At 41.4% G+C, this 26789-nt stretch overlaps 1 protein-coding gene across 2 annotated transcripts in view; it reads left to right on the forward strand.

The window, feature by feature from the left end:
* Positions 1 to 119: 119 nt before the first annotated feature.
* The window catches only part of TTC28 (tetratricopeptide repeat domain 28), a gene marked incomplete at both ends in the record, with an annotated part of 206315 nt that continues 179645 nt past the window's right edge, over positions 120 to 26789 (forward strand). For both annotated transcript variants that reach the window (XM_082007850.1, XM_082007851.1), the window contains 2 exons: positions 120 to 212; positions 15394 to 15672. In XM_082007850.1, coding sequence (XP_081863976.1) covers positions 120 to 212; positions 15394 to 15672 — 372 coding nt within the window. The remainder of the gene's footprint in view (positions 213 to 15393; positions 15673 to 26789) is intronic.

Below are 26789 nucleotides of genomic sequence, written 5' to 3' on the forward strand. Positions count from 1 at the left end.
GGGCGGGGCGGGGGGCAGTGCGGTTCCCTTAGAGCCGGGCCCGGAACGTGGCGCCGGGGGCCAGAGCGGAGATCGGCCCGGCGGGGGGCGGCGGCGGCCCCCTGAGGAGGAGGAGCGCGATGGAGCAACAGGCGCCGCTGCCCGCCCCGCCGGGGGCCGTAGCGGGGGGCCGGGCTCGGCGGCGGCGGGAGCGGGACGCGGAGCCTCCCCGGGTGAGTTGAAGCCGGACGGGTGGCGTGCTGTAGCGGCGGCGGGAGCGGCCCTTCGGTCCGGCCCGCCGCCAGGCGGCCGAGGAGACGGGAAGGAGTTGAAGAGCGTCGGAGGGAAGTTGCAGGGCGCGGGCGGGCCGCTGTCCTAGCCTGGAGGGGGAGCCCGTGGGGCGCGGGGAGGGCGCAGGCCCCGCGGCCGGCGGGACGGCAGGCTGGGGCCCGGCCGGCGGCGTGGTAAGGTGTAGGGGCAGGACGGCGGCGGGGCAGCTCTCCCGGCGGGCCGCGGGCGGGCTGGGGGAAGCGGCGGAGGTCGGCGGGTGCCCGGCGGGACTCCGGAGCCGCCAGGCCTCTGGTGCAGCCGCGGTCGCCTGGCCGAGCGCTCGCCTCCCTTCGCCCTGCGCTTCTTGACGGGCCGAAAGCGGCGCCGCCCTCCTGGGAGCTTCTGCCTCGGCCGGCGGGCCCGAGCCAGCCGCCCGCCCAGCCCCGCCGCCGGCGGAGCGCAGCGCGGCGGGCGGGAAGCTCGGCCGCCGTCGGTCCTGCCCGAGTGCCGCCGGCGGCGCTTGGCAGTCGCGGTCAGCAGTGGAGTGGCAGAAGGCGTGACCGCGGCTGTGGGGTGAACTGCCGGGACCTGTTGTCGCCTGTGGATAGTTATTTCTATGTACGTGTTTTATCCTGCATTTTGCTGAGTGGGCACCCTTATGCGAGAGAGAGCACGCATATCAACATGAAAACTATGTTCTCTCTGGGCTCCTGGATAAGCAAACCCTAAGCTTATCTTCTTAAAATCTCAACACTTTTTTGGTAAGTGTGTCAGATGTACTTTGTAGCACTGCAGATTTATTACCCTGTCGGAGCTAATGGCACAGACATATTCTCAAGCAGACTATACCTCAGCTGGGCATGCTGGCCATTGACAAAGTTGTTAGTAACTTGTTACTGACAGAATTTGGAACCTGGAGGCTGGATTCAGTCAGCGCATCTTGGATGACATCAAATGTCACAAATGCGGTTCTGTTTGTTCACCGGAATACAGGTTGGTGATTAAGGATGAGATGTATTATTCCTGTCAGCAGCCCATGCACCTATAGTTTGATGGTGCAGCCATAGGGATGTCCCTGATTGTCCCCAGTAAACAGACAGTTGAAATGGCTGGGCTACGATGCCTTCTTGTTCGTCCTCCTCTTCTTTCCTTGGAGCTGTTTGTGTTTATTTTTGGATGTCTCTCATTTTTCTTGAAGGTTTGCACAATGTTAGTGTCATCCCTCTTGTGCTTTCTTCTGGTGTTGAACAAGAGCTCTTCAGGTGCTAATGAAATCCTTTATAGGTTCTTTGAAAAGAGTTTTTTGATAAATGGATGAGTGGGTGTGCCTTGAGTATTGAAAGATTTTTGTCAGCAGTAGGGTTGAAAATCTTCACTTTTTGTGGGTAGGGTGGGATTGTCTGATCTAAATACACAGTCGTGTGGGTTTTTGAAGTCCTAGGTCATACTAGTGTATGAGACTACTGATTATTATTATTGGCAATAACATCAGTAATGATTATTATTACTGATGCTTGGTACTATCCAAATCTTAATTTTCAAGAGGTGAAATGTATTGCTGCAACAGCATCGGTCTGTGTATATGTTTCTGCTGGATATTGATCAAGTCTTGTTTTCTGGCTGCTTCAATGTATCACATTATCCCTCTCTTGACTGAACTTGAAGACCTCCTCCTTGTCCGTTGTGTATCCTTTCCTCCTTGCCTGGATACCAGTTACTTCCATTCCTACTGGGCAGGTCACTTGAGATGGGAATGCTGTAATGAGAGACTGCAGGTGAAGTAGCTACCTGCCCGCCTATCAGTGAATGCTGTTGTTGCCATTGTGCTGACAGACCGGTGCTCCCAGATGGCACAGATCCCTTCAGAGAAGACAACAGTTGTACTACAACAATTGAATGGTTTGTTGCAGTTAGCAAAAGCCAGGGAGCCTGTATACCTGCTGCCCTGACAAGTTTGCCTTAAGTGACTTTCCTGTTCAGACCTGGCTTTTGCTGTATTACTGATTCGCGAGTCCATCCTTATTGTGTCTGTCTGCCTGTAGCTAATTGATGGTTCAGAGGAAAAGCTCGAATTCCTCACTGATAATTTATAACTTAATTATTATTCACAATAACTACATTCAAGATTTTGTGCTCCCTTTAGCTTATACTATTTTACTTTTTTATCTTCTTATTTATTATACTATTTCATGTTTGCTGTTAAATTATGATGAAAGCACTGCTCTTTATTTCAGTGGGTTTTTTTTTTAAACTTAAATGTTCTTTACAGTACTTGAGAATTCAGTTAGAACTTAACATTCAATGTGTATGTGTAATTTCAATTTCATGTTCAATAGCCTTCTGTGAATTTCTTTCATGTTTTTAATTACTTTTTTGAATCCATTATTACTACTGTCATTTGTAACACCTGTGAAAATTCTGAATTTTAACTGTACTGCATGTGTAAGGTTACTTCAGTTGGTTTTCTTTTATCTTCTGCCTGTTTGATGCCGATCTGTTTCTTTGAAATAGCGCATAGTTGTTCCCTTTACCTTCCCTGTGCTCTTCTTGATTTTTATGGACCTTTGACTTAATCCCTTCAATTCTTTTCTAACTTTCATAGTCCATCTTAGTCTCTCTTTGGATATGGAGATTGATCCATATCTGGTTATCGGTTACCCATCTCTTACCTTTTCTACTTACATATGTTTATGTGCTTGTGTGGTAACAGTGGGAACAAAATTGAACATGGTATTTAAAAAGCGCTTCCTATTGTAAATTTTTAGAATGGCATAATTGTTTCCTGTTTCTCCTTTCCCAAAGATTCTTATTCTTTTACTTGTCTGTTTGGCTCTTCATGAGCACGGAGACAGTGCTTCCAAGAGAATTTCTCCAAGGACACTAAAATGTCTTTTGTGAGGGCTAGGGGTATGTTTGGGGCCAGTTACTGTGATAACAACTAGTTAGATAGTTAGATAACAACAATTTTCTTTCCCCCCCCCCAGTCACTTTGCATTTACTGACTTTGAGTGTCATCTGCTATTTATTTCTCAGAAAATACTGAATATTCTTTTGTGCTTTGGGCAGTTAGTTTTACATTTGACTGTCACTTTGCTTCATTAGGGTACAGTTTCAGTAGCGCACCTGCATACTGCACGAAGCAGTTTGGGTTAGATCTCTGAGAAGCCCAGAAAGTTGTGTGCCACAGTCAGAAAATGAGAAAGGCCAGTGTGTTGCCAATGTCTTGAATTCATTAGGCAAATTTGCCCATAAATTTGCTAGTGACAGCCATGTTCATGTTAATGCCCTTGCCAATATAACTTTGTATACATTTCCTAGTCTGATGGATGATACGACTGTAATCAAGAAACACTAGCAGACACCTGAGAAAGAGGCTGCAGAATACCATCTTAGATGGAGACGATTTCTCTAAACTCTATTTGGTGGCTAATCCTTTAGAATAAGGTAAAACCTGTCCTTTACCTTGAATGTGCGTGACCAGTTGTGTGTTGGGGAAGATCCCTCTTAATAAGCCCTACATGTAACTGACTGAAGCTTTGAAACATTAACCTGCTTCCATTTTTCTCAGAAGTTCACGAAAGAATGATTTAATTATATATAATAAATAGTATATATAATGGAAAAATAATCCTGTGTTGAGAGACTGCTAACCTTATAAAAAGGACCGTAGTTTTTATTATTTTTTTAGTAAAGTGTGGTCCAGAACGATCAAGGACCTCATGGACCCAGGTGCTCAAATGAGGAGTTATCTAGTCTCAGTTACATTCCAGTTTGATTTGGGATGCAGTAAAACCAACAGGTATAATAATCAGAAAACCAGGAGAGGGGGCGCACGGTAACATAGGCTGACTTAATGCATGACTGAAGAGCTTTTATAAAAAATTATATATAGAAAGATTGTCATGGTCTCTTTTGGCTATCTCCTTATTCATCAGTAGTTGGTGTAGTATCATTACTCGAGATACTTTTTAAGGAAGGACTGAGCTTTTAGGTCAGCAGTTTGGGGAAAGTGGGAATAAGGAATGTGTAATAACTTGATGCATATTGCTCATAGCTTTTCTAATTATTGTAAGTAATGGCACTTGGCACTGGACATATGAAAAGACTGCATTACATACATGATCCAAATAGTATTTTGCAGTGTGTTTGCAGTGAAATCACATTAGTTTCTCAATAGTGTTAAAAAATAACTACAACTTTGTTCTTTCTGGGTTTTGGAGTATTTGCTTGAAAATAGAATTTTGTTTCTTAATGGAAGTATTTTGCAAAAGTGTGAGTGTATACTTTGGTCTGGATAACATTTAGTTTTTAAAATTATGTATGAACCAAAAAGTACTGTTTAAATTTAATCTATGGATTGCATAGTTTCTGTTACAATTTTTAGCAAAATGTAGCATACCTCAGGTTAGAGTATAACTGGAGTTACAAATGCAGATCTCTCCAATTTCAGTATTGGAAGCTCACAGTTGCTTCTCAATTTTAGAAAAGGTATCTTTTTCTTTAGAAAATTTTGTATAAGCTCCAGTTAAAAAAAAACCAAAAACAAACAAACACCAAACCAAAGCCAAACAGTTTCCTTCCTCTAGATAAGTTCATATTTAAAATATTTTTGTCTGTAATTACAGTGAAAAATCAAAGTAGTAAAAATATTTGCAGAACAATATGCTCCAGAAGCTTAGACATATATTCCGTTAGGACATTGACTAAAATGTAGTTGTTTTTTTAAGAAATAGTGCGTAAGTTACAGTTTTATGTTCAAGGTATTTATTCCTTTTGTTTTATTTATGCTTTTAGATAAGTTACAGCTTTTTGTGATATAAAAATAGCCTTCCATGAATATCTAAAAATCCCTTCTAGATTTTTTTATTTAAAAATTTGGAAGCTTGGCTTCTATTTTACCTATCATTTTGTGAAAATCTAACTTGGTGGGGTTTTTTTCCTATAATGTAGATTTACCAGACAGAATTAAAACCCTATCTGTCAGAAGAATATTCACTGACATTTATAGGACTACATTAGAGTAAAGTAGATGTCAGGTTTTGTTTTGATTGAGGCATCAAAATTGCATAGGCATATTTTAGCTGGCAGCTCACAGAGTGAGTGTGTGTTTCTAGTGACCATTCTGTAACTGACCACTGAGCAGTGTTTTTCTCGTTTCCCTACAGGTTTAAGGAGGGGAATAGTCTGAGTCATTGTCCAGTTTACTGATGTCCCACTTGTGGGGTATATATATTACGTGGCCAAGATTTAAGGGAGTGTTTTCTTATATCTGTGAAGATGCACTCCCAGTAATACTTCATACCAATTTGTAAAGACAAAGTCCAGCTTAAAAAAAATCTAGCAGCCTGGCTAGCTGTTGTGCACATCCTATGGTGATTTAACCTTTCAGTTTCAGTGGCCTTTCATTTCTTTTCTCACTATTTCTGTGAAAGTTCTGTTCCGATTGGGTGAAGGTTGCCTGTGGCTTGGCAAGGTTTCACATCTATTCAGACATGTAGTATAGCAGCTAGCACTTAAGCTAGTCTAGGAGCATGGAAGTTATGGGGAGAAACTTCATATTCTTATCTGTTCTTGGACTCTTGTCAAAGACAGTTTCTGTGACAGAAAAACAACAATGCCCCAGCATATGGAGTGAAAAAAAACCATAAAGCCATTTTACAGATTAAAATACAACATGTTGTATAGATGTTTTCATAGAAAGGGAAGCTCAGTTACAGATCTAAGCTGATTTTGGAAACCCATATTTAGAATAAAAAACTGTCACTTTATTTCAGAATCTATTTGGAATGCCAATTTTTCTGCTTGCCTCTTTTGTTTTATTTTTTATTCCTTCTGATGCTTCATTGAGTATCTCAAGCTATTTACATAATTTAAAATAGAAAAATGCTACATAAAACACTAAAAGTATTTTTTTAAATTATGAAGGATTTTTTTTTAAAAGGTGTCTTAATTGTGGACTTGTCATGCAAGACATCATCTATATAAGGCATATTTATCTGAATTGTATAGCATTACATTAGATGGATTACCTACAAACTAACAAGCTCTGAGGTATAGGATTCGTTGTTCTTTGATCAAGCATTCTCTTCATGCTGTGGTACCACATTGTTTCCCCTCGTCCTTTTGTCTTGGAGCAGAATTTGGATTTGCTGTTATCTCTTCTCACTCATCTTATTGGAACTCAACAGGAATCTACTCCCTACTGTTTTCTGGATAGCAATGTGCTGTTCAGACAGTCAGATCTTTCAGCATGTATGGGCACTTACTTATTTTATTTGCTAAACGTTCTGTCTCTATAGAGGACTAACTTTAGCAAGCTTGATCTTGGAAGATAAACATTCTTGTAATGTAGGTTTTTCTGTGTGTTCAACTTACTGTTTGCTTTGGGGGTTGGGAGTTTGTTCTAGAAAACGAAAAAAACAAAGAAAATTGTGTGTGTTTTTAACACTCACCTTGAATGGTCGGTAAGGTTGAATCCTGAGGACCTTCTGCAAGAGGAGGAGGCTTTTTGACCACTGAAGGGAATTTATTGCTGAGTCTAACCTGAAGCAGATATTGTGGGAGCTTCTGTCTAACGTGATCTCTGTAGTAGGAGCTGGTTTGTGGTGCCCTGTGCTGGTTTGAAGTGATGCTGAGAAGCTTGTGCCATCATCTTCTTTATTAGAAATACATGAGCTCCTACCTTAAGCTGGATCTGCTAGATCCTCTTTTGGACTTCTTTAGAACCTTTTTTGTTCTACTGCACTAAGGAACTTCTGCTGCTTCTTTAGCATTGATTTAGTATATGCGAGTACCTTATATAACAAAGTGTTAGGCAGCCTAAGTATGTGCATTGCCATCACCTTCCACTATATTAATAGGAGAAGAGCAGTTGTAACCGGAATGCGGGGATGGCTTTTTAATGACTACTTTTTGTGTGTTGGTACCATCATAATAATCTTTTTTTATTTGTGGTTTGAGTACCACAGTGACTCAGTTTTGTTCTGTGGTTCGTTCTTTTACCTAATGATGTTTTACTGTCTTACATAGTTCTCATGATAGCAGGAATTAAATAATAACATATTCCAGAAATTACCATCATGGTTTCATTTTTTTTTACGAGATTACTTAGCTTCACAGGATATTAGAGGCAGAAACCACTTTACTTGGACTGAGAGGATGTCTTCTTATGTGTTCTCCTCGTTATTAGACTCACAGTATGATTCTGGGAATATCATTAACTGCTTTGTGTTTTCATTTGTTCATGCACAATAAACAGACAGAAGAGACAGCTATTGTTAGACTTGTGCATTCTTTAGTCTCGCTAGTGCTCCTTGAGATTGTGCCTGATGAGACGTGCCCTCACAGAGGCCTCGTGCCTTAGTGCTCAGTTACTCTTGGTGAGCTTGTGAAGGCTGCTTCTAGGCAAGTAGCTTCTGTGGTCATAAGAGCATCCGTCCCTGTGGTCGGGTGGAGGTGATGTGAAAGATGCCACCCACTGCCAACGGTGTTGAGCCAGAGGTGGGTATTTCGGTTTGACACTGGTTGTGCTTTCACTGCCAGGCTGAGTCTCCAGCTGGAGGCAGTTATACCTGTAGCTGTTAAGGAATCTATTTCTTGAAGTATTTATCTTCTAAATAATGTAAGTTAATGACTAGTTCTGGTACTCCTGCATCTGGAAGCTGCAGTCATTTGCTCTGAATATGATAGAATGTCATGGTTTAACCCCAGCTGGCAACTAAGCACCATACAGTTGCTCGCTCACTCCTCCCCGCCCCCGTGGGATGGGGACGAGAATAAAAAAAAAAAAAGGTAAAACTTGTAGGTTGAGATAAAGACAGTTTAATAGGACAGCAAGGGAAGAAAAAATAATGATAAAAGTAAAAGAATATACAAAACAAGTGATGCACAGTACAGTTGCTCACCACCCGCTGGCTGATGCCCAGCCAGTTCCTGAGCTGCAGCACCCCTGGCCAACTGCTCCCAGTTTATATATTGATCATGATGTCATATCATAGAGTCTTTGGGTTGAAAGGGACCTTTTAAGGTCATCTGGTCCAACCCCTCTACAAATGAGCAGGGACATCTTCAACTAGATCAGGTTGCTCAGAGCCCCGTCCAGCCTGACCTGGGATGTTCCCAGGGATGGGGCATCTACCGCCTCTCTGGGCAACCTGGGACAGGGTTTCACCACGCTCATTGTGAAAAATTTCTTCCTTACATCTAGTCTAAATCTACCCTCTTTTAGTTTAATGCCATTACCCCTTGTCCTATCACAACAGGCCCTGCTAAAAAGTCTGTCCCCATCTTCCTTATAAGCGCCCTTTAAGTCACAGAATCACTAGGTTGGAAAGGACCTTCAAGATCATCAAGTCCAACCATTAATCCAGCACCACCATGTCCCCTAAACCATGTCCTGAAGCGCCACATCCACACGTTTTTTGAACACTTCCAGAGATGGCGACTCCACCACCTCCCTGGGCAGCCTGTTCCAATGCCTGACCACCCTCTCAGTAAAGAAATTTTTCCTAATATCCAATCTAAACCTCCCCTGGCGCAACTTGAGGCCATTTCCTCTTGTCCTATCACTACTTATTTGGGAGAAGAGACCAACACCCTCGTCGCCACAACCCCCTTTCAGGTAGTTGTAGAGAGCGATAAGGTCTCCTCTCAGCCTCCTCTTCTCCAGACTAAACAACCCCAGTTCCCTCAGCCGCTCCTCATAAGACTTGTGCTCCAGACCCCTCACCAGCTTCGTTGCCCTTCTCTGGACACGCTCCAGCACCTCAACATCCTTCTTGTAGTGACGGGCCCAACACTGAACACAGGATTCAAGGTGCGGCCTCACCAGGGCCGAGTACAGGGGCACAATCACTTCCCTACTCCTGCTGGCCACACTATTCCTGATACAGGCCAGGACGCTGTTGGCCTTCTTGGCCACCTGGGCACACTGCCGGCTCATGTTCAGCCGGCTGTCAACCAGCACCCCCAGGTCCCTTTCCGCCGGGCAGCTCTCCAGCCACTCCTCCCCAAGCCTGTAGCATTGCATGGGGTTGTTGTGACCCAAGTGCAGGACCCTGCACCTGGCCTTATTAAACCTCGTACAGTTGACCTCTGCCCATCGATCCAGCCTGTCCAGATCCCTCTGCAGGGCCCTCCTACCCTCCAGCAGATCAACACTCCCACTCAGCTTGGTGTCATCTGCACACTTACTGAGGGAGCACTCGATTCCCTCATCCAGATCATCAATAAAGATATTGAATAAGACCGGCCCCAGAACCGAGCCCCGGGGAACACCACTCGTGACCGGCCGCCAGCCGGATTTAACGCCGTTCACCACAACTCTCTGGGCTCGGCCATCTAGCCAGTTCCTCACCCAGCGAAGAGTAAACCCGTCTAAGCCACGAGCCGCCAGTTTCTCCAGGAGAATGCTGTGGGAGACGCTGTCAAAGGCTTTACTAAAGTCCAGGTAGACAACGTCCACAGCCTTTCCCTCATCCACTAGGCGGGTCACCTGGTCATAGAAGGAGATCAGGTTGGTCAAGCAGGACCTGCCTTTCATGAACCCATGCTGGCTGGGCCTGATCCTTTGGTTGTCCTGCAGATGCCCTGTGAGCACTCTCAAGATGAACCGCTCCATGATCTTCCCTGGTATGGAGGTCAGGCTGACAGGCCTGTAGTTCCCAGGATCCTCCTTCCAGCCTTTCTTGTAGACGGGCGTCACATTGGCAAGCCTCCGGTCATCTGGGACCTCCCCTGTTAACCAGGACTGCTGATAAACGATGGAGAGTGGCTTGGCAAGCTCCTCCGCCAGCTCTCTCAGTACTCTCGGGTGGATCTCATCAGGCCCCATAGACTTGTGGGTGTCCAGGTGGCTTAGCATGTCCTTGACTGCTTCATCCTGGATTATGAGGAGTATATTGTGCTCTCCATCCCCGTCTTCCAGGTCAGGGGGCTGAATACCCTGTGGATACCTGGACTGGCTATTAAAGACTGAGGCGAAGAAGGCATTAAGTACCTCAGCCTTGTTCTCGTCCTTGGAGACAATGTTCCCCGCCGTATCCAGTAGGGGATGGAGATTCTCCTTGCCTCTCTTTTTGTTGTTAATATATTTGTAAAAACATTTTTTATTATCCTTTACGACTGTGGCCAGACTGAGCTCTAGCTGGGCTTTTGCCTTTCTAATTTTGTCCCTGCTTGACCTAACGAGATCCTTGTACTCTTCGTGAGTTGCCTGGCCCTTCTTCCAGAGGTGATAAACTCTCCTCTTTTCCCTGAGTCCCAGCAAAATCTCCCTGTTCAGCCAGGCCGGTCGCCTTCCCCGCCAGCTCTTCTTACGGCACATGGGGACCGCATGCTCCTGCCTTCCCCCTCATCCTTACCCACAAGCACTCTACTTGGTCTTCACAATCTTCGATTTTTATGCAATCAAAACACTCCCTAACATACAGAGCCACCCCACCGCCTCTCCTTCCCTGCCTATCCCTTCGGAAGAGCTTATAGCCATCCATTGCAGCACTCCAGTCATGAGAAGCATCCCACCATGTTTCTGTGATGGCAACTACGTCATAGCTGTCACGCTGCACAATGGCTTCCAGCTCCTCCTGTTTGGTGCCCATGCTGCGTGCATTGCTGTAGATGCACCTGAGCCGGGCTATCGATTTCAACTCTGGCACGTTGAACCTACCCCTAGGTTCAACTCTAGTGAGCTAGTCCTGGCAGGCTGCAATAGGGTCTCCCTGGAGCCTTCTCTTCTCCAGGCTGAACAATGCCAACTCTCTCAGCCTTTCCTTGTAAGAGAGGTGCTCCATTCCTCTGCTCATTTTTGTGGCCTCCTCTGGCCCTGCTCCGGCCCTGCTCCAACAGGTCCATGTCTTTCCTGTGCTGAGGACTCCAGAGCTGGGCACAGCACTGCAGGTGGGGTCTCACCAGAGCAGAGCAGAGGGGCAGCATCACCTCCCTTGACCTGCTGGCCACACCGCTTTGCGTGCAGCCCAGGATACGGTTGATCTTCTGGGCTGCAACTGCACATTGCCGGCTCCTGTCCAGCTTTTCATGCACCTGTACCCCCAAGTCCTTCTTGGCAGGACTGCTCTTAATCCCTTCATCTGCCAGCCTGTACTGATATTGGTGGTTGCCCCGACCAGGTGCAGGACCCTGCCCTTGGCCTTGTTAAACCTCATGAGGTTCACATGGGCCCACTTCTCAAGCTTGTCCAGGTCCCGCTGGTATGGTATGGAATATCCCTTTGGCCAGTTTGGGTCAGCTATCCTGGCTGTGCCCCCTCCCAACTTCTCGCTGTCAGGTGGTGAGGAGCTGAAAAGTCCTTGACTAGTGTAAGCGCTACTTAGCAACAATGAAAACATCAGTGTTATCAACATTATTCTCATACTAAATACAAAACATAGCACTGTACCAGCTACTAGGAAGAAAACTAATTCCATCCCAGCTGAAACCAGGACATAAAATAACAGAAACTACACAACTTTTGGTATTTTTCATTGTCCCTGATATAAGCCAATCACCAGGAAATACGAGAGAGAAAGAGAGGCCACCTTTAAAAATACATCTAAGAAACTGGAGTAGTTTATTTGATATGTTGTACCCTTAAACTTGGTGTTGTTTAACAAAAGAACTGCTTTGTTGTATGAACAGCATGAGCAGTGTTTAAACTAGAGATCACCTCGGCTGGGTCTGTTGTGTACTGTTACTGTTAGGTTGAGCTCAACCGTTCGGGCTCTCGGTAGAGAGCGCCATATTTTCTAATCTCGTTACGATTGTCACTAACTGATCAGATTAATTTATTCCAGTCTGTGCCCTGCTTCTTTAACTCTTAATATTGATGGGAATTGGTTGCATTTAACACATCATAATGAATTAAGTCACTTAGTGGTCAATGCAGCCAGTTTTTAAGGGAAGTTATAGTTGAAGTTCATTATTTAAATTAAGGTATCTTTATAGTTTTTAAGAATTTGAAACATGTTGTGCTCTGCCAAGATGATATCACCTATCTGTCTTAATACCAGTTCTTATGTAGTCCAGATATTATCAGTGGAGCCCTTTCACCTTTAGAGTTGACAAAATTTTTTATGATGACTACGAAAAAAACTTTTTTTCATGACTACGGTACTTACAAATGAATGCAATATGGTATGGCCACATATGAGGAAGCACTGACAGGGTATGTCTCATGACCAGACAGGAGAACAAAACAAATACTGGTTTTGATCCTGTAATTGTGGTGCAAAGAAAATACCATGTAGTTTAGAAACCAGGGATAGAATCTTGCTTCAGTTCTGCTTGTGGAAGATGTCAAAAGAGAAGATATCGGTACCTTTTTCTTAGTGTGCTCTTCTGTTCTTCTGATAGACTGACTTGGTCCTTGCGATCAGTTAAGTGCATCATACAGATATTATCTGTATTAGCTGTGCCAGAAGTTTGAATTGTGCCGCCTGATCTACCTGTACTTAAATAAGTTGAATTGGCACTGCAGAGATTTATTTTGCTTATGAAAATCTCAGGTTTTGTTGGAATTGTAGCAGGAAGCTATTGAAGCTAAGAACATAGCAGGATTCCAAAATGTTCCTATAAATGTATTGAGATTAAAGCAACATCTGTTGCTATTATAGCTGACAGCTTTGAAAAGGGTAGTATTTTAAATTGTTTGGGGGCGAGTGTGTGTTTGTAAGGTTGTTTGCTTGTTTGTTAACACAATTTCTAAGGATCATGGGTCAGGATGATTTCTGACATCATAAACAGAGTGTCACTGGAGTCCTTGCACTGGGTCTGTTGCCAGCCTCTAATACTTTTCTTAATTTATGATTGTTCATTTCCTCAGATCCTTCTGAAAAATGATGTTTGAGAGTTCTTTAGACTTAGCCCTGCATTTCTGTGAGTATTGCATGAAAGTTCATCTGCTTTCAGAAACTTTTTGTGTGTTTGAACAACAAGCTGAAACTACAGAGGAAAAAATGTAGTTGAAAATGAATGGAAATGTGAGAAAAATAGTATTTCCTTTGTCTTCTTTTATTTTCCTACAGCAAATCCACTCTATATATGAATCATGGTATCTCTGGGTAGTTACCTGTGCTGTCCCTGGCACTTGGGTACTCACCAACCCTATTTTCCTACCGTACCTCCAGCAGTCCATGGCCTTCTCGTGACTAAAGAGCTTTCTCAGGGCTTCCTGATCTTTGTGCTTGAACATGTACTCATGTAGTAGCTTCTGAATCTTCATATTCTGTTCTTGCAACTTCTCAGGTCATGGCAAACTGACTACATGATGAAGTTTATGGTCAAATACACACAAATGTGTGAGTTATTGTGGTGCTTGGCATAAAGCAGTGTGTTCAGCCGTAAAATTTGGGCTGTTCCTCAAAGCAGAGTGATTTTCCTGCCAGTACTTGAGAATATATGAAGTTGCTGTTTGTAAATTTGATTGACGTAGCAAAGTAGGATGGCAGTGCCTTTAAAGATGTACTGCATATGGAATGAATTTTCAAGGATGCAGAAATTTGCTTTTTATACTGCCATTCATAGTAATGGTAATAGTAATCATAAGTCAAGCTACATATTAGCAGGAGTATTATATAAAGGGCAACTACACAGATGAAAGGAACAAAGATTTTGGTTTGGTCTACTGTAGACAGGACAAGAAACAGTACATTTACTGAGACAAAAGTGATTTAGGGTGCATATTAGGAAAAATTTTAATTATGAAAATCATGAAGTAGTGTAATGAGATTACTGAAGGAGACTCCATGTTTTACTCAGGCACAGAAGTTTAGAAAGAGTTTGGACAAACACCTGTCAGAAAAAAACTGGTATAATTATAAGGAAAAGAAGAGATCAGTAGTTTCTAATTTGATGCCGTTCTATTGTTGTTTCACTTAAGAGAAAAAAAAGAGAAGTCTATAGTCCATTTTTATGCTTGAGACAGGATGTCATTTAGTTTGCTTCCTTTTCCTCCTTAAAATATGCCTCAGCTTGCTCTGGTAATATATTTAAGCCCTGCAGTTCTTGTGTTGTGGTAACAATATGTGCTATTCTTAACCTTTTTCAGTCTGCAGGACTAAAATGGATGACACCAATCTCAACTGTAGTAGTCTAAACCTTTAATGAATATTTCCAAGTACTTTGTGTGTTACCATATATATATGTTGCCTGTTACCAGATACGGTTACTGCAGAATTCACAACTGTCTTGTAATCAGAGTTGTACAAAGATATTCTTGCCGAATTTCTGAGGGTTCTTGGGAGACAGTGGGGCATACATGACAAAAGCAGTTACTGACTGCAGATGACTGGCTGAGGAAAATAAGGAATGTAGAAAGTTAAATGAGGAGAAAAGCTGTACCAGAATCAATGGAATTATGACTTCTACAGCTCACTTTAAATAATAATCTTTATAATTAGAAGGCTTAAACTGTTTGTTTGTTTGTTTGTTTCTTGTTATTTTGTATTGCCTGAGATAGTCAATCCGGGAAGGTGGCTCTGCCAATGATGACTGTTCTGTTGCTAAAAAAAATCATGTGCCCTACTAATTTTTGTGAGTATACCCAGTTCCAAAGACTCATCCTTCCCATTTATGAACAATTTACAGCCTGCAAGTAGCTGGATATAGAGGTTTATGAGCAGACGTACCAGTGCAAGTTCTTTGGTTTGAAGAGAATTATACATTCTTCCATTGTCTGCGCATGCATGTGCTTCTGTGTGATCTGTGTATAAAACTTTGGATATACTGGTATCATCTTCACATTCACACCTGCTGCCTATTCAGATAGACTTCCTTACCACGTGACTGTGCTTTGTAGAATGAAAAAAAAAGAAAGAAAACTTGTAGATACGTGAAGTGCAGCGTACTAAAGTAGACTACAGCTAGTCTTACGCCTGAAGAAGGCAATATGTCTTCTAGAAGACATCCTTCATAGGGAATGGTATGTTTTATAAGGTGCTCTCCTGTTACTTCTGTACCACCCAAAAAGTCAATTGATAAACAATTTACTTTTTAAAGAATCTGATTCTGAATTCATAATTTGTTCTGTGGTAATGCTGGTGGCTTTAATTTCTGCTGTACAGTTTCTAATATTTTGGGGGTGCTTCTCTCCTTTTTTGAGTAGCATTTCTTAACACTAGCATATAATTTCTCCCTCTTCTCCCTCCCCAGCTTGCTTTCCTTGGATCAAAATCTTTTGGGAGAAGAAGTCCTGACAGTCCCATGTTGAGCAAAGCTGAATTTGTTGAGAAAGTTCGCCAGAGCAACCAGGCTTGCCATGATGGTGATTTTCATACAGCAATCGTGTTGTACAATGAGGCTTTGGGAGTTGATCCTCAGAACTGCATTCTCTACAGTAATCGTTCAGCAGCCTACATGAAAATCCAACAGTATGACAAGGCCCTGGATGATGCAATCAAAGCACGACTTCTAAATCCCAAATGGCCAAAGGTAAGAAATTATATTTGTCTCCTGCGGAAGGAGTAACTCCTTTGGGATTATTATTCACGTATGTAATACCTAATGTAAACAAGTGCATATATTTCTGTACTAAAGTCTGGTTTTGCTAAAAGCTCCAGATAATAACATCATTTGTGTTTAAATGTTGTTTGACTTGAATTTCCTGTTGGGTATGAAACTGTTTTCTGTGTAAACATACTTTTCCCCAGTGCGGGTATGATACTATTTTACTATTTTAAACCAGCATGGTTTCTGGGTTGTGAAGACTAGACATCTTTTTTAATGTTAAACTTAGTCAGCACTCGGTAGCATCGAGGAACATTTTGTTGTAAAACTTCTTGAGAGGTAGCGTGGAGATTCTTACTAGTAACAGAGCAACAAGGCCTTTCAAAATAGTGTTCGAAGAGTATTTATGTGTAGTATATTTTGGATACACAGTTGAACAAATGTGTATCTGAGCATTCTTAGTATGCTAAGATCCGACTAGGCAAGGAAACATTTTGTAAAGAGTAAATGGTGTTGGTTGCCTGTTCCTTGTGGGGTTGCTTCCCAGTAGCTGCAATTGATTGCTTCAGTAACCGACTCACTTGGCTAGCCCAGGACCAGCCCTTTACAAGCTAATCCGTTTTAATAGCATCTGTTCCAAACTCCATTTCTCATGTCAATCCCTCACAGTCTTACTAGCCACTTCAGCTAAAGATGCAATTTAAGAGCAGATTCATCACCCAGGTTCCTCTCCTCAGAAATTATGGCAGGTAGCAAGCATAATGCTTTTCATCAGCTGGACTCCAAACTATTGAAGTTAAGTTTATCTATATTTCAAAGCAGATCACTGTAAATCTTGTATTCCGTTTTTCAGTTTTTTATTAGCTTCTAGAAAAGCCTTATCATGTTTCTTTAAGACTTTGTTAATTACTTTACCCATACTCTAAGCAAAAATCCAGACTTTGCTTGTTATCAGCTCCATGTGTTGAGACTGTGTGTGTACTTTTAAATCAACGTTGCTTACTGTCCCTTTTCTCATTGGTCATTGCCTTTATCTTGTCTGGATATTTAGTAGTCTGTTAACTAAAACCATGAGTAGTAGTCTAGTGGCCAGCTGCTTAGCAGTTACATTTCCAAACTCCCCATCATTTCAGTTGTGCTGCAGTAAGTAGATGCACTGTTTTTTCATGCCTGCAGAGTATATTTCCATACAGAAAGAGGAAGCTGTTGTATAAAAAAATATATGTGAAATAGTGTTCTTTCCACTCAGAACACAGGAGGTTTTTCCTAGATACATGTATATAGTTTGAGGATTCAGTGCAGTGAAAGCTTCTGCTGTTTCTGCAGCTCCTGAGACATCATCTTGCTACCTGGGATATGTGTCTGGTCATTCCACCTTAGAAGGAATGACATGATTGCAACATGTGCGTTATGTTTGAAGGTAAAAGGCTGATGGTATCTTTTCATCAGTACAATCTGTGTGCACAATGTCACTCTTGTCTCAGCCTTCAATCATGTGCAAGCTGTGACAGTTTGTCTACTGGACTGCTAGGCGTGTTTTCCTCTGGTAATTCTCTCACCAGGGTAGAAAACATCCTGCATATATTTTAATTTTATGCATATTTCTGAAGGAAAATAGTTTGACTTTTTATCTCCCTCACCACCCTCCCAGTCGTGTCGTCTGTCCGTCCGTCTGTACGTGTCCCCCCCCGGTCAAAATTTGATATCTTAACTCTGGAATTTCTGGAGTCAAGAAATTGTAATTTTACACAAACTTTTAAGTTTCTCTCTTTAGTGCGACCAGAAAGATGCTTTATGACAATGTTCTTGAAATTGTTTTCTAAAGCTCTGCCCACTCATAATCACAAAAGGAAGACAATGGGCCAGGGGAGATCCATCCTTTTTGTTGATCCTAGTTTTTGGAGTTGCCATCTTGAATTGCAGCACTTTAATTTATGTTTCATTTTCACATTTTATTTTCACACTTAACTTTTGTAGTTTCTTTTTCACTTTTATACTGCTGTTTAATCTTGTTTAAAGAGCTTTAATGTGTTCTCCCTGTTATTTTTTACTAAGCTTGTCTGCAGTTTACTGTTTGTATTGGTCCACATTGGAAAGAAACTCCTGCTTTGTCAGGGAGATGGTTTATAAGCTTGTAAGTTTTTGTTTGCTTTTTCTTTTTTTTTTTTTTTGGTTGTCATTAGCTTCTGTCTTGTATTCCTGAATATCATAAAAGATTTTGCATAGATTTGCATGAAGGACTGTGTTCAATAAAAGAAAATTGCATTAATGTCATTAAACTCTAGATTTCCAGGTCAGTTGTCTGAATGCAGGGAGTTACAGAGTGTAAAAGCAAGGGTGCTTTTGCTTAGTTTTGTATCCTGTTTCTAAGAAGTCTGGTAGTGATTTACTGAAAAGTTATGAAAAGACTTCATAAAAGAATACTTTCAAAATGCCAGTCACAGACAGAAGTATAACAAAACCTTTGAAATGAATCATTAGAATGGATTCTAACGGATCAAAATAGAAAATAAGGATCAAATTAAGAATCAAAATAAGGGTCAAAAATTCTAAGGATCAAAATAGAAAATAAGACAGACTAGAAGATTTACTAGCTAAAAGGCTAGCTGTGTTAAATGAGGGCATTATTATCAGTATGTTAAATACCGAAATAGTAGACTACGTGTTGATGCAATACTAAGGTGGAATAGTTTAAAAAAAAACCAAACAAACCCACACACATTTTTACTAATGAAAAAATGAGACTTTTTAGGTAGACTGTATTATTGTTGAGTTGAAAACATGAAATAACTCTGATTTTAGTTCTGCTTTTAAATATCCACCTGACCTTGAGCAAACTTTATTTCTTTGTTTATTCTTTTTGTAAAAAAAGGTGATGAGTCACTTTTACAGAACATTTTGAGACTTATTGGTGGAAAAAGTAGTGGAAGACCTAAATGATGTTGTTATGATGACATAGCATCTGTTTTATTAGATCAATGTGTAAAGGATGTCCTTCTCTGTGATACAAAATGTTACTATCAGTTAGAAATAGAAGAGTCAAAGTAGCTTTTGCAGGCTTTCTGTCATGTATAAAGCTCATCCTCAGTCCCTGTATCTTTGCTTTTATCTCTTCACAGAGATCTTTAGTTTGTCAGATTTTCAGTGCTTCACACACTCTCCTATCTACTCCCAAACCACCAGAATCCCATTTGGAACCCTGTCTTTTGGTTTTTAATTTTAATGACTTCATGGCTTTTTGTTATTCTAGATTTGCTCCTACAATATATACTTTTTAAAATAAGTGAGTACAAATTAAAAAAAGAGGTTTTGTTTTTCTTCAGCTATATGTTTTACATCAGTGGGCATTATGCTTTTATTAAAAAAATAATTCCAATTGACATGAGAAAAAAGCCAAAATTGACCTCCTTTAGAACATTCCTATTTATATGTTCTTGAATGGCACCCTAATAAGATAACATGTAGATGAATCAGAGCTGCTGTCTTGTGGAAGTGTTGTATGCCTACAATTGATATTCAAGAAAAACATGCTTCTTCCCCCAACTCCAGCACCACCACCAACCACTGCCCCACTACCGCCCCACCGCCACCCCACCCCCGCCAAAACCTGAATTTTGGACATTTTCTAAAAAATTCCAAATGTTAAAGCATGTCTTTCTGGCACCTATTTGACCTGAAGTGAAAAACATTATTTAGAATAACTGCTGTTATTATAAACTTGTGCTGTAAAATAGTATGGACTTGGTTCATGATCTGTGCTGGTCCTGAGGCAGTTTATTAGATGACTTGTGTATTGATTCCACCACTTGTCCTTCTGTTCCAGCCCAAAGTTGGCTGATTGTATCTGTTTAGCCTTTTCCACGGCCATCGGCAAATAAATGCCCCACAGGTCCGCTGCCAGCTGCTTGGAACTTGGTCTGTCCCTCACGACAGAGCTGTGAAATGGATTTGCCTCTCACTGCCTGACCGTTGGAATGTGAGCGTTCCCACACTGCAGCACCAGTGAGTTGCCTTCCATCTTGGAGCCCCCAGTTCATGACTTTGAAGCCAAGCTCTTAGCAGAGCTGCAGAATAAATCATATGAATACAAGTATTTAGAATTATTGGGTTTAAGGCTAATGAGTTTTGCAAGGGTTATATAATCACGTACATGATAGAAGCAGCTAGTCTAACTTCCAGAGACTGTAATGAGATTTAACGTGAATCATCAGATCATCCTGCATCATTTTACTGTAGAGGCTGTGTCTCAGTCATGTCTTCTGTGGCAGTAAGTATGGTTCAAGTCTGATCTGCAGTGGGATCTGATCTTTTATGGTCATGGTTCTTTTAAGCTTTTGCATGTAGAAACAGATTTTTGATTTCACTTGGGATGAAGGTCCAGTAATGGCATAAACATGAAATGAATTTCCCTTCAAGGCCTTTCATTAGCTGGATTGAAGATCAATACAGTGTTTAATGAGAAATGATTTGTGGAGTTTGACTGCACTGTCTGCCTTCATTTACAGTTATGATAGAAATCTCATAAAAATGGCTTGGCAGCGAGTGCATCTTGGCTTTTACAAAGGAGCCATCATGCTACTATAGTAATTGAAATAATGAAAACCCACAGCGGAATGAATTTTTTTTTTTATCCTCTGTGTGGTGTTTCCATCTGGAATTGTGATTTTCACACTCCTCTACATAGTACTTTCCTTTTGCTTTGAATTGTCGTTTCCACAGAAATCATCTGCAATGACTTAGGTTTTAGCAGAAAATGAAAAATTTTGCCAAGTTCTGTTTGTCATTAATTTCACTGCTCCACAATGAGGGTGACTGTTGGCTTAAGACATCTGTATCTACAAATTGAGGCCTGTAGCTGCCACTACATCTTCATTCTGTCTCAAGAATTTATGGTAGTTTGGTGAGGACTGGTTGCTGAATCTGACTGTGCAAGTCTCATCCCAGGAGGAGTTCTCCATTAAATGTTCCTTTTCAAGCCTTCAGCCCTCTCTGTCTTGTTTCCTCTGTTGTGGATTTATTAATTTCCCTTCACGTGCCCTTTCTTGTTATTGCTGAGTGTCCATTTTTTCCCAGTTTTCCTGATTCTCCAAATAATTTATTTAATAAATCAGCTTTATTCTCTTAGATACCTAAATACTGTTTTCTTTCTTTTGTATATCTGTGATGAACAAGGAAATACTGGGAGCCAAAGTTAGCGAAAATACCTGTCTTAAGATAGAATTGGAATTGAATCTTTTTTTCCTAGGATTTTTCGGTATGTTTTTTATCCTGAATGTCATTAGAAAGTTTACCTTTTATTCCTGAAAATGCCATGATACTTTTCAGCAGGATGTTTTGTAAGAGGACAACATCATTGTACAGCTATGCTGATGAGAACCACTTCAGTGTTAAAAAGCTAGGTGAACAGGCTTAAAATTCCTATTGGTGACAGAACAGAGTTTACTGCTAGAATAAGTTCTGTCTCCATGTTTGCAATTATTTAACAATGTAACTAAATTGACAGTTTCAATTAAAAAATGTTGGTTAGGATGAATGGAACTGAAATACTGAAGTCTGTTGGTGATACTTTCCTGTTTAAAAGTAATTCATGTTAATTCTGTTTCCGTTAAATATCAGCAAGGGAAAAGAAAGAGATCAGTATCTAGAAAGCTCATTTGAACGTTCAGTTAAAAGTGCAAGCCTGTTAAGTTTGAAAACCACCTCTAATTAGCTAAGCTCTGCTAATTTTTGCAGCTGTTAACAGAGTGAAATTCTTTCTGCTTTCAACATACCAGCTATAGCAACTGTCCTAATGTCAGTAAGGTAAGTCAGTGCATAAGGTAAATACTGATAACTTGTAATTAGTTTACCACTATGAGATGGCTATTTATCTGCTTGTAGAGGATGATGAATTCTGCATCTCTCTAGACTGAACTGTATTTTACAATTTTTTTTTGGCATTTCCATGGAACAGTGACAGAAAACAGCAGTGCAGCAGAGGGATTTTGGTGCTTGCAGTAGCTGGAGCTCTTGGGTTACTCTTCTTCCTTTATGGAAAAAGCGTAGAGGAGGCTATGTTTCTTTTTTATTTAGTTGAAGGACACAAATATAAATGACTTTTCTGAGTGAACTGGAAAACAACTTTCGGTCAGATGAGGCAGAGGTGACATGCCACTGTTCTGCCTACTGGGTGTTTTTTTGTCCGTCTTCCCATTTTACTGACAAATAAATCGGGTGGTTATATCCCCCGTGCCCCCTGCGATTACTTTGTGATGGAAAATCCTGGAATGGAGACAGCTTCAGTTTGTGTGGTACATTTCCCTCATTTTCAACACTTACATTTTCTAGAACATGTATTAGTATTTTTGTTACACAATTCTAATTTTAGCTAGAACAAGGAAAGGTATACTTTGGGGACTAATTAACTAGTCTGATATGTTTTGAACACAGAAATTTCGGGTTGGATTGGATATCTGATATCGGAAAATATGCAGTGGTGTTTATAAATTTATTACAGGTCTAGATGGTTGTTCTAGTCAAGCTCTGTTTGCAGAGCTATCACTACATAGTACATGGATTTTTTTTTTTTTTGTGTGTGCAACTTGTTAGTGTGAGACAACAGGAGGAGGGCACTGTCTAAAGTTGAGCACTTACGTTGCATATTTCAATATCAAAGCTTCTTTACAGATTTTTAATAACTTTGATTTTTATTGATAGAACATAACTTGGAAAATTGGAACTTAAGCGTGCAAAATCTAAGCAATTTTATTAATTAGCCAGAAGAGGGAGCTTAACAGGTATAGCTGGTACTTTGTTTGAAAGGCCTGAGTTTTAAATACAGAACCCAGTTTCCTTTTCTTTAGGAAGTTGAAAAATCGATGTGAATCCAAGTTTTCTGAGATTTAAGCTGCTAAATGTAAATGTCTTTGTCTCTTTTCCTCTTTTATCTTGGGTATGCAATTTGTTAATTCGAACTTTTTTTTTTTATTCTCAGCATTTACATGCTGATGGGGAATATCACAATCTTACATGCGTTTGAAATAAATGTATCTTCACTCTCTAACCAGGCCAGTGCATTAAGCTGATCCTTTCTTCAGAGGATGGCAAACAAAAACAAAACAAAAAATATTGTGAAATAAAGCTGTGAAATGAGAGAGTGTAGAAAGTGACAAAGTGGCTGTTCTTGCTTTCATGCTTTCAAACATAATTGTCTATCACTTTGAATTTTCATACAGCTTATATTAATTTTCATACAATTTATATTTCCAGTTAGGGTTTTGAGTTAATTTAAATTCGATCCCCCATCCTCCTCTCTCCAGCTCAGTTCTCTCAAGATACTTTTTTCCATCTTTATTTTTTACTTCTTTTGAATACTGCAGAATCTGAGCAATCTTCCTTTAAAGTAACACAACTTTCTTTCCCTCCTTTCTGCACTGGGGCACATTAGTGTACTGTATCCTCCCCAAATGAGCTCCTCTTAGATGTGTGTGCTCCCACTGCAGTTATCCTCTGGTGAATTTAATTTAAAAAAAAAAAAAAAAGCTAGATTATGAAAATCTGTGGCTGAAAGTCATCCTCTTAACATGGTGTCATGGTTTAGCCCCAGCTGGCAACTAAGCCCCACTGTTGCGTTAAGAGGCAAAGCAATTTGGCAGAAACTAAACCCCCTTGCTTTCCAGTCGATCCTCAGATATCAGAGGGACTGGGGGCGGCTGAGCTTAGGTTCTGAGTGATGCCCAAAGTCAGCGTTAGTAGTCCAGTCACGCCCAACACCTTCGTTGGACTATCACAGGTCCGGATGCACTACTAACATCACACTACCTGCTCGGCCGGACACCTCCTGAACTAACACGGCCGCACTCAGAGGTACGGTCGCGTTCAGGGACACACACGCACGGCTGAGTCAATCAATAGTGTGATTTATTGAAGCAACAGATACACAGGTTCTTTGGATTGCCGGTGATAAATTCACTGTCTGCAAGCAAGTGCAAATATCAAAAATATGAGTGACACTACTTGGCTATAAACGCGTTAAAAGATATAAAGTGACTCTATAGAGATTTCTAAGTTTCCCGGGGAGGCACTTGATATGACCAAGTGTTCGAATCTTACCCAACGGCGTCCCGATGGGGGGGAAGAGAGGCTCAGCCCGTCGACTGATCCCAGAAGTTAGAATAGTACACGACGATGGTATCTTCCCTAACATCCAGCTCGTAAAACATTATTTTATAGTATTTTACTTTGCAGGTGGAGCTTGAGTGACTCTAGTCATACATACCTTTATCAGGATTGGTTCAGAATTCTCTCGCTTCGCGTTTAAAGGTACAGACTAGGAAAAATTCAGTGTGCACGCTCATTGAGGAGGGGTCGCACCTTGGGAGGGTGGTAACTTTTGAGAGGGGTGTGCATTTTAGTATTATAATGATATTATCATTAGCAAAGTTCACTCCAAGTACAGCACTTCATCAAAGTTGACAGGTCCTTGGCCCAGGACATTGCAAGCGCAGCTTATCAATGTAGATACTGTGCATCCCTAAACTCCCCTGTTCACAGAGCGTGGCCGCAAGGTCTCCATCCGCTCCATCTCTCCCAGAGTCAGCACACCAGGTGCCCTTGATGTTGCCAACATCCAAGGCCATCCAGGGAGTCTCCATGGCACAGACCCGTTGTACATGAGTGCTACGTTCCACCTGGTTTCAAGGCTGTTCTTAGAAGGTAAATTTCCAAAGTACCCCTCAGCGATTACTCCACACCCACGCAGCCACTCGCGCACTCCCCCACAGTGGGATGGGGGAGAGAATTGGAAAAGTGAGGAAACTCATGGTTTGAGATAAAGACAGCTTAATAGGTAAAGCAAGAGCTGTGCATGCAAGCAGGGCAAAACAAGGACTCCATTCACCACTCCCCATGGGCAGGCAGGGGTTCAGCCATCTCCAGGCAAGCAGGGCTGCATCACACGTAATGGTTCCTTGGGAAGACAGACACCATCACTCCGAACGACCCTCTGCCCCTTCCTCCTTCTTCATCCCAACTTTATATATCGAGCATGACGTCATATGGTATGGAATATCTCTTTGGCCAGCCTGGGTCAGCTGTCCTGGCTGCGTCCCCTTCAGCTCCACGGGCACCTCCAGCCTGCTCGCTGGCCGGCCAGCGCGAGAAGCTGGGCTGTCCTTGGGTACTCAGCAACAGCTCAAAGCATCAGCATGTTATCAACATTTTCTCATCCCAGAGCCAAAACATAGACTCACACTGGCTTCTATGAAGAAAATTAACTCTATCCTGGATGAAACCAGAACACACGGCTCCCCTCCCCACTGCAAAATCTGTGTTTAAAGCACTAATTGATGTGGAGTAATAAGCAAGTATATTTATACAAATATATCTGCTTATCTACTGCAACTTTAAACCAAACATATGAACTATGGGAAAGCAACTGAAGTAAGAAATGTTCTGATCTGTTTTAAATCAGAATAACTTACTGTAGGTGTTGTGTGATTGTAGCATTTTTACTACAACAGCACATAAAACTGTTTGTGGTGTTTGTCTGAGAGGGTTGGCTTCTAAGTCCCGCTATTTTAAAAATATTTTATGTATGTATCACTGAGAAATGCAAAGATAACAGAGTATTTCAGGAATTAAATTGCATTTTGGGAATACCCTACAGGCAAATCAGATCAGGCTCACTTTGTTCTTTGATTTCCCACCAAACATTTTTCTTTGTTCTGCTGTTGATCAGGCTCTAGAAAATTTTTGTTCGGTTTCTCATCACAGCTGTGCAGCCTGAGTATCTAAGACATGGTAAATGAAAATGGAGGGATATATATTCTGTGACTCTGACACCTGAACAGTTGCTCCTTAGTTCTTCTGATTTTGAGATACGGGTTTTTTAATCCTTATCTTATAGAAGAACTATACTGTGGCTTAAATGGTTTAAAATTGGGCCTAATTCTGTGCTAAAATGTAGATTTCACTAACAGTTGCAGATGTATACTAATTCAGGCCTCAGTTATAGAGAGCTGGTCTCAGTGCTATCATAGCCAACACAAAAGTACGAAAAGCCTACTGCTAGTTAGAAAACCAAAATACTTTACGTAAAGTATGTTTTTTCACTAATCCCAAATAAAACCATTCCACTGCACATTGTAGGGTTAGCTTTGGAGAGTCTCTTAAGACTTGTGGCATGCTTATAGTTTGCCCTGTGCCTAACCAGACTTCTGATGGATTTTGACTACTTGTTACTAATGGATGCTATAGACAAACAAGCATATTGAAAAGTACAACACAATAATTTTTATATTTTGGGGGTGATTTTATTTAGATTCTGCAAGACACTTATTTGAAACTGTTTATACTTACATGCCAAATTCTTCCAAGTGTAATGCAACTATAAATGGTAGTATTGTGCTTTCTTGAACCTGGGTAGCCTTTCTTCATTTGGGTAGCCCTAGAGTTAGGTAGGGGGACCTCCTTTCAAACATCAAAAAAACATTAATTTCAGAGTCTAACTACAAATCTTTAATTGCCATCAATGTTTTTATCATTTTAAATGGACGGGCTGAAAAAACTGGGCAAATTGTGTAGGAATAACTGTGAGTTTATCCAGAAAAAGAAATGCAGAGTGAAAAAGGGTAGACAGCAATAGGAATCAGAAATGGTGGCTCTCCTGAATATGTCGAGGTTCTACTTTCTCAGAAGACCAGCTAAAACCTAAGGAATGACTGAAAGTATATTCATATACACTGGCTTTGCTCATTAATTCTGGTGGTGATAGATCTTTTTTATTACAGAAAGAAGCCCTGCTCTGTGGTGGCAGTTTTCCAGAGCCTCTGGGGCAGTATTTTCCCTTGTTCTCATGCTGCTGTTCTTGCTGTCTTGTTCCTGAAACCTCTGACACGTGTGCGTGCACGGTTGAAACTCTCTCTCTCTCTTTACTCTTTTGTTTTCCCTCAAAAGTCTCAACCTCCTCTGTGTCATGCAGTCACTTACTGGCTGACAGACTGTTACAAAATTAGCTAACGTTCTGCAGGTATCTCCTGTTTGGCTTTTGTGCAACTGGCATAGGAACATTCACCTGCCGTTTTTCATATTTGTTGTCAAAGTAAACTGAAGGCGGTGGGAAG

The sequence above is a fragment of the Phaethon aethereus genome (assembly GCF_964289735.1).
Source record: "Phaethon aethereus genome assembly, chromosome: 17".
NCBI lineage: Eukaryota > Metazoa > Chordata > Aves > Phaethontiformes > Phaethontidae > Phaethon > Phaethon aethereus.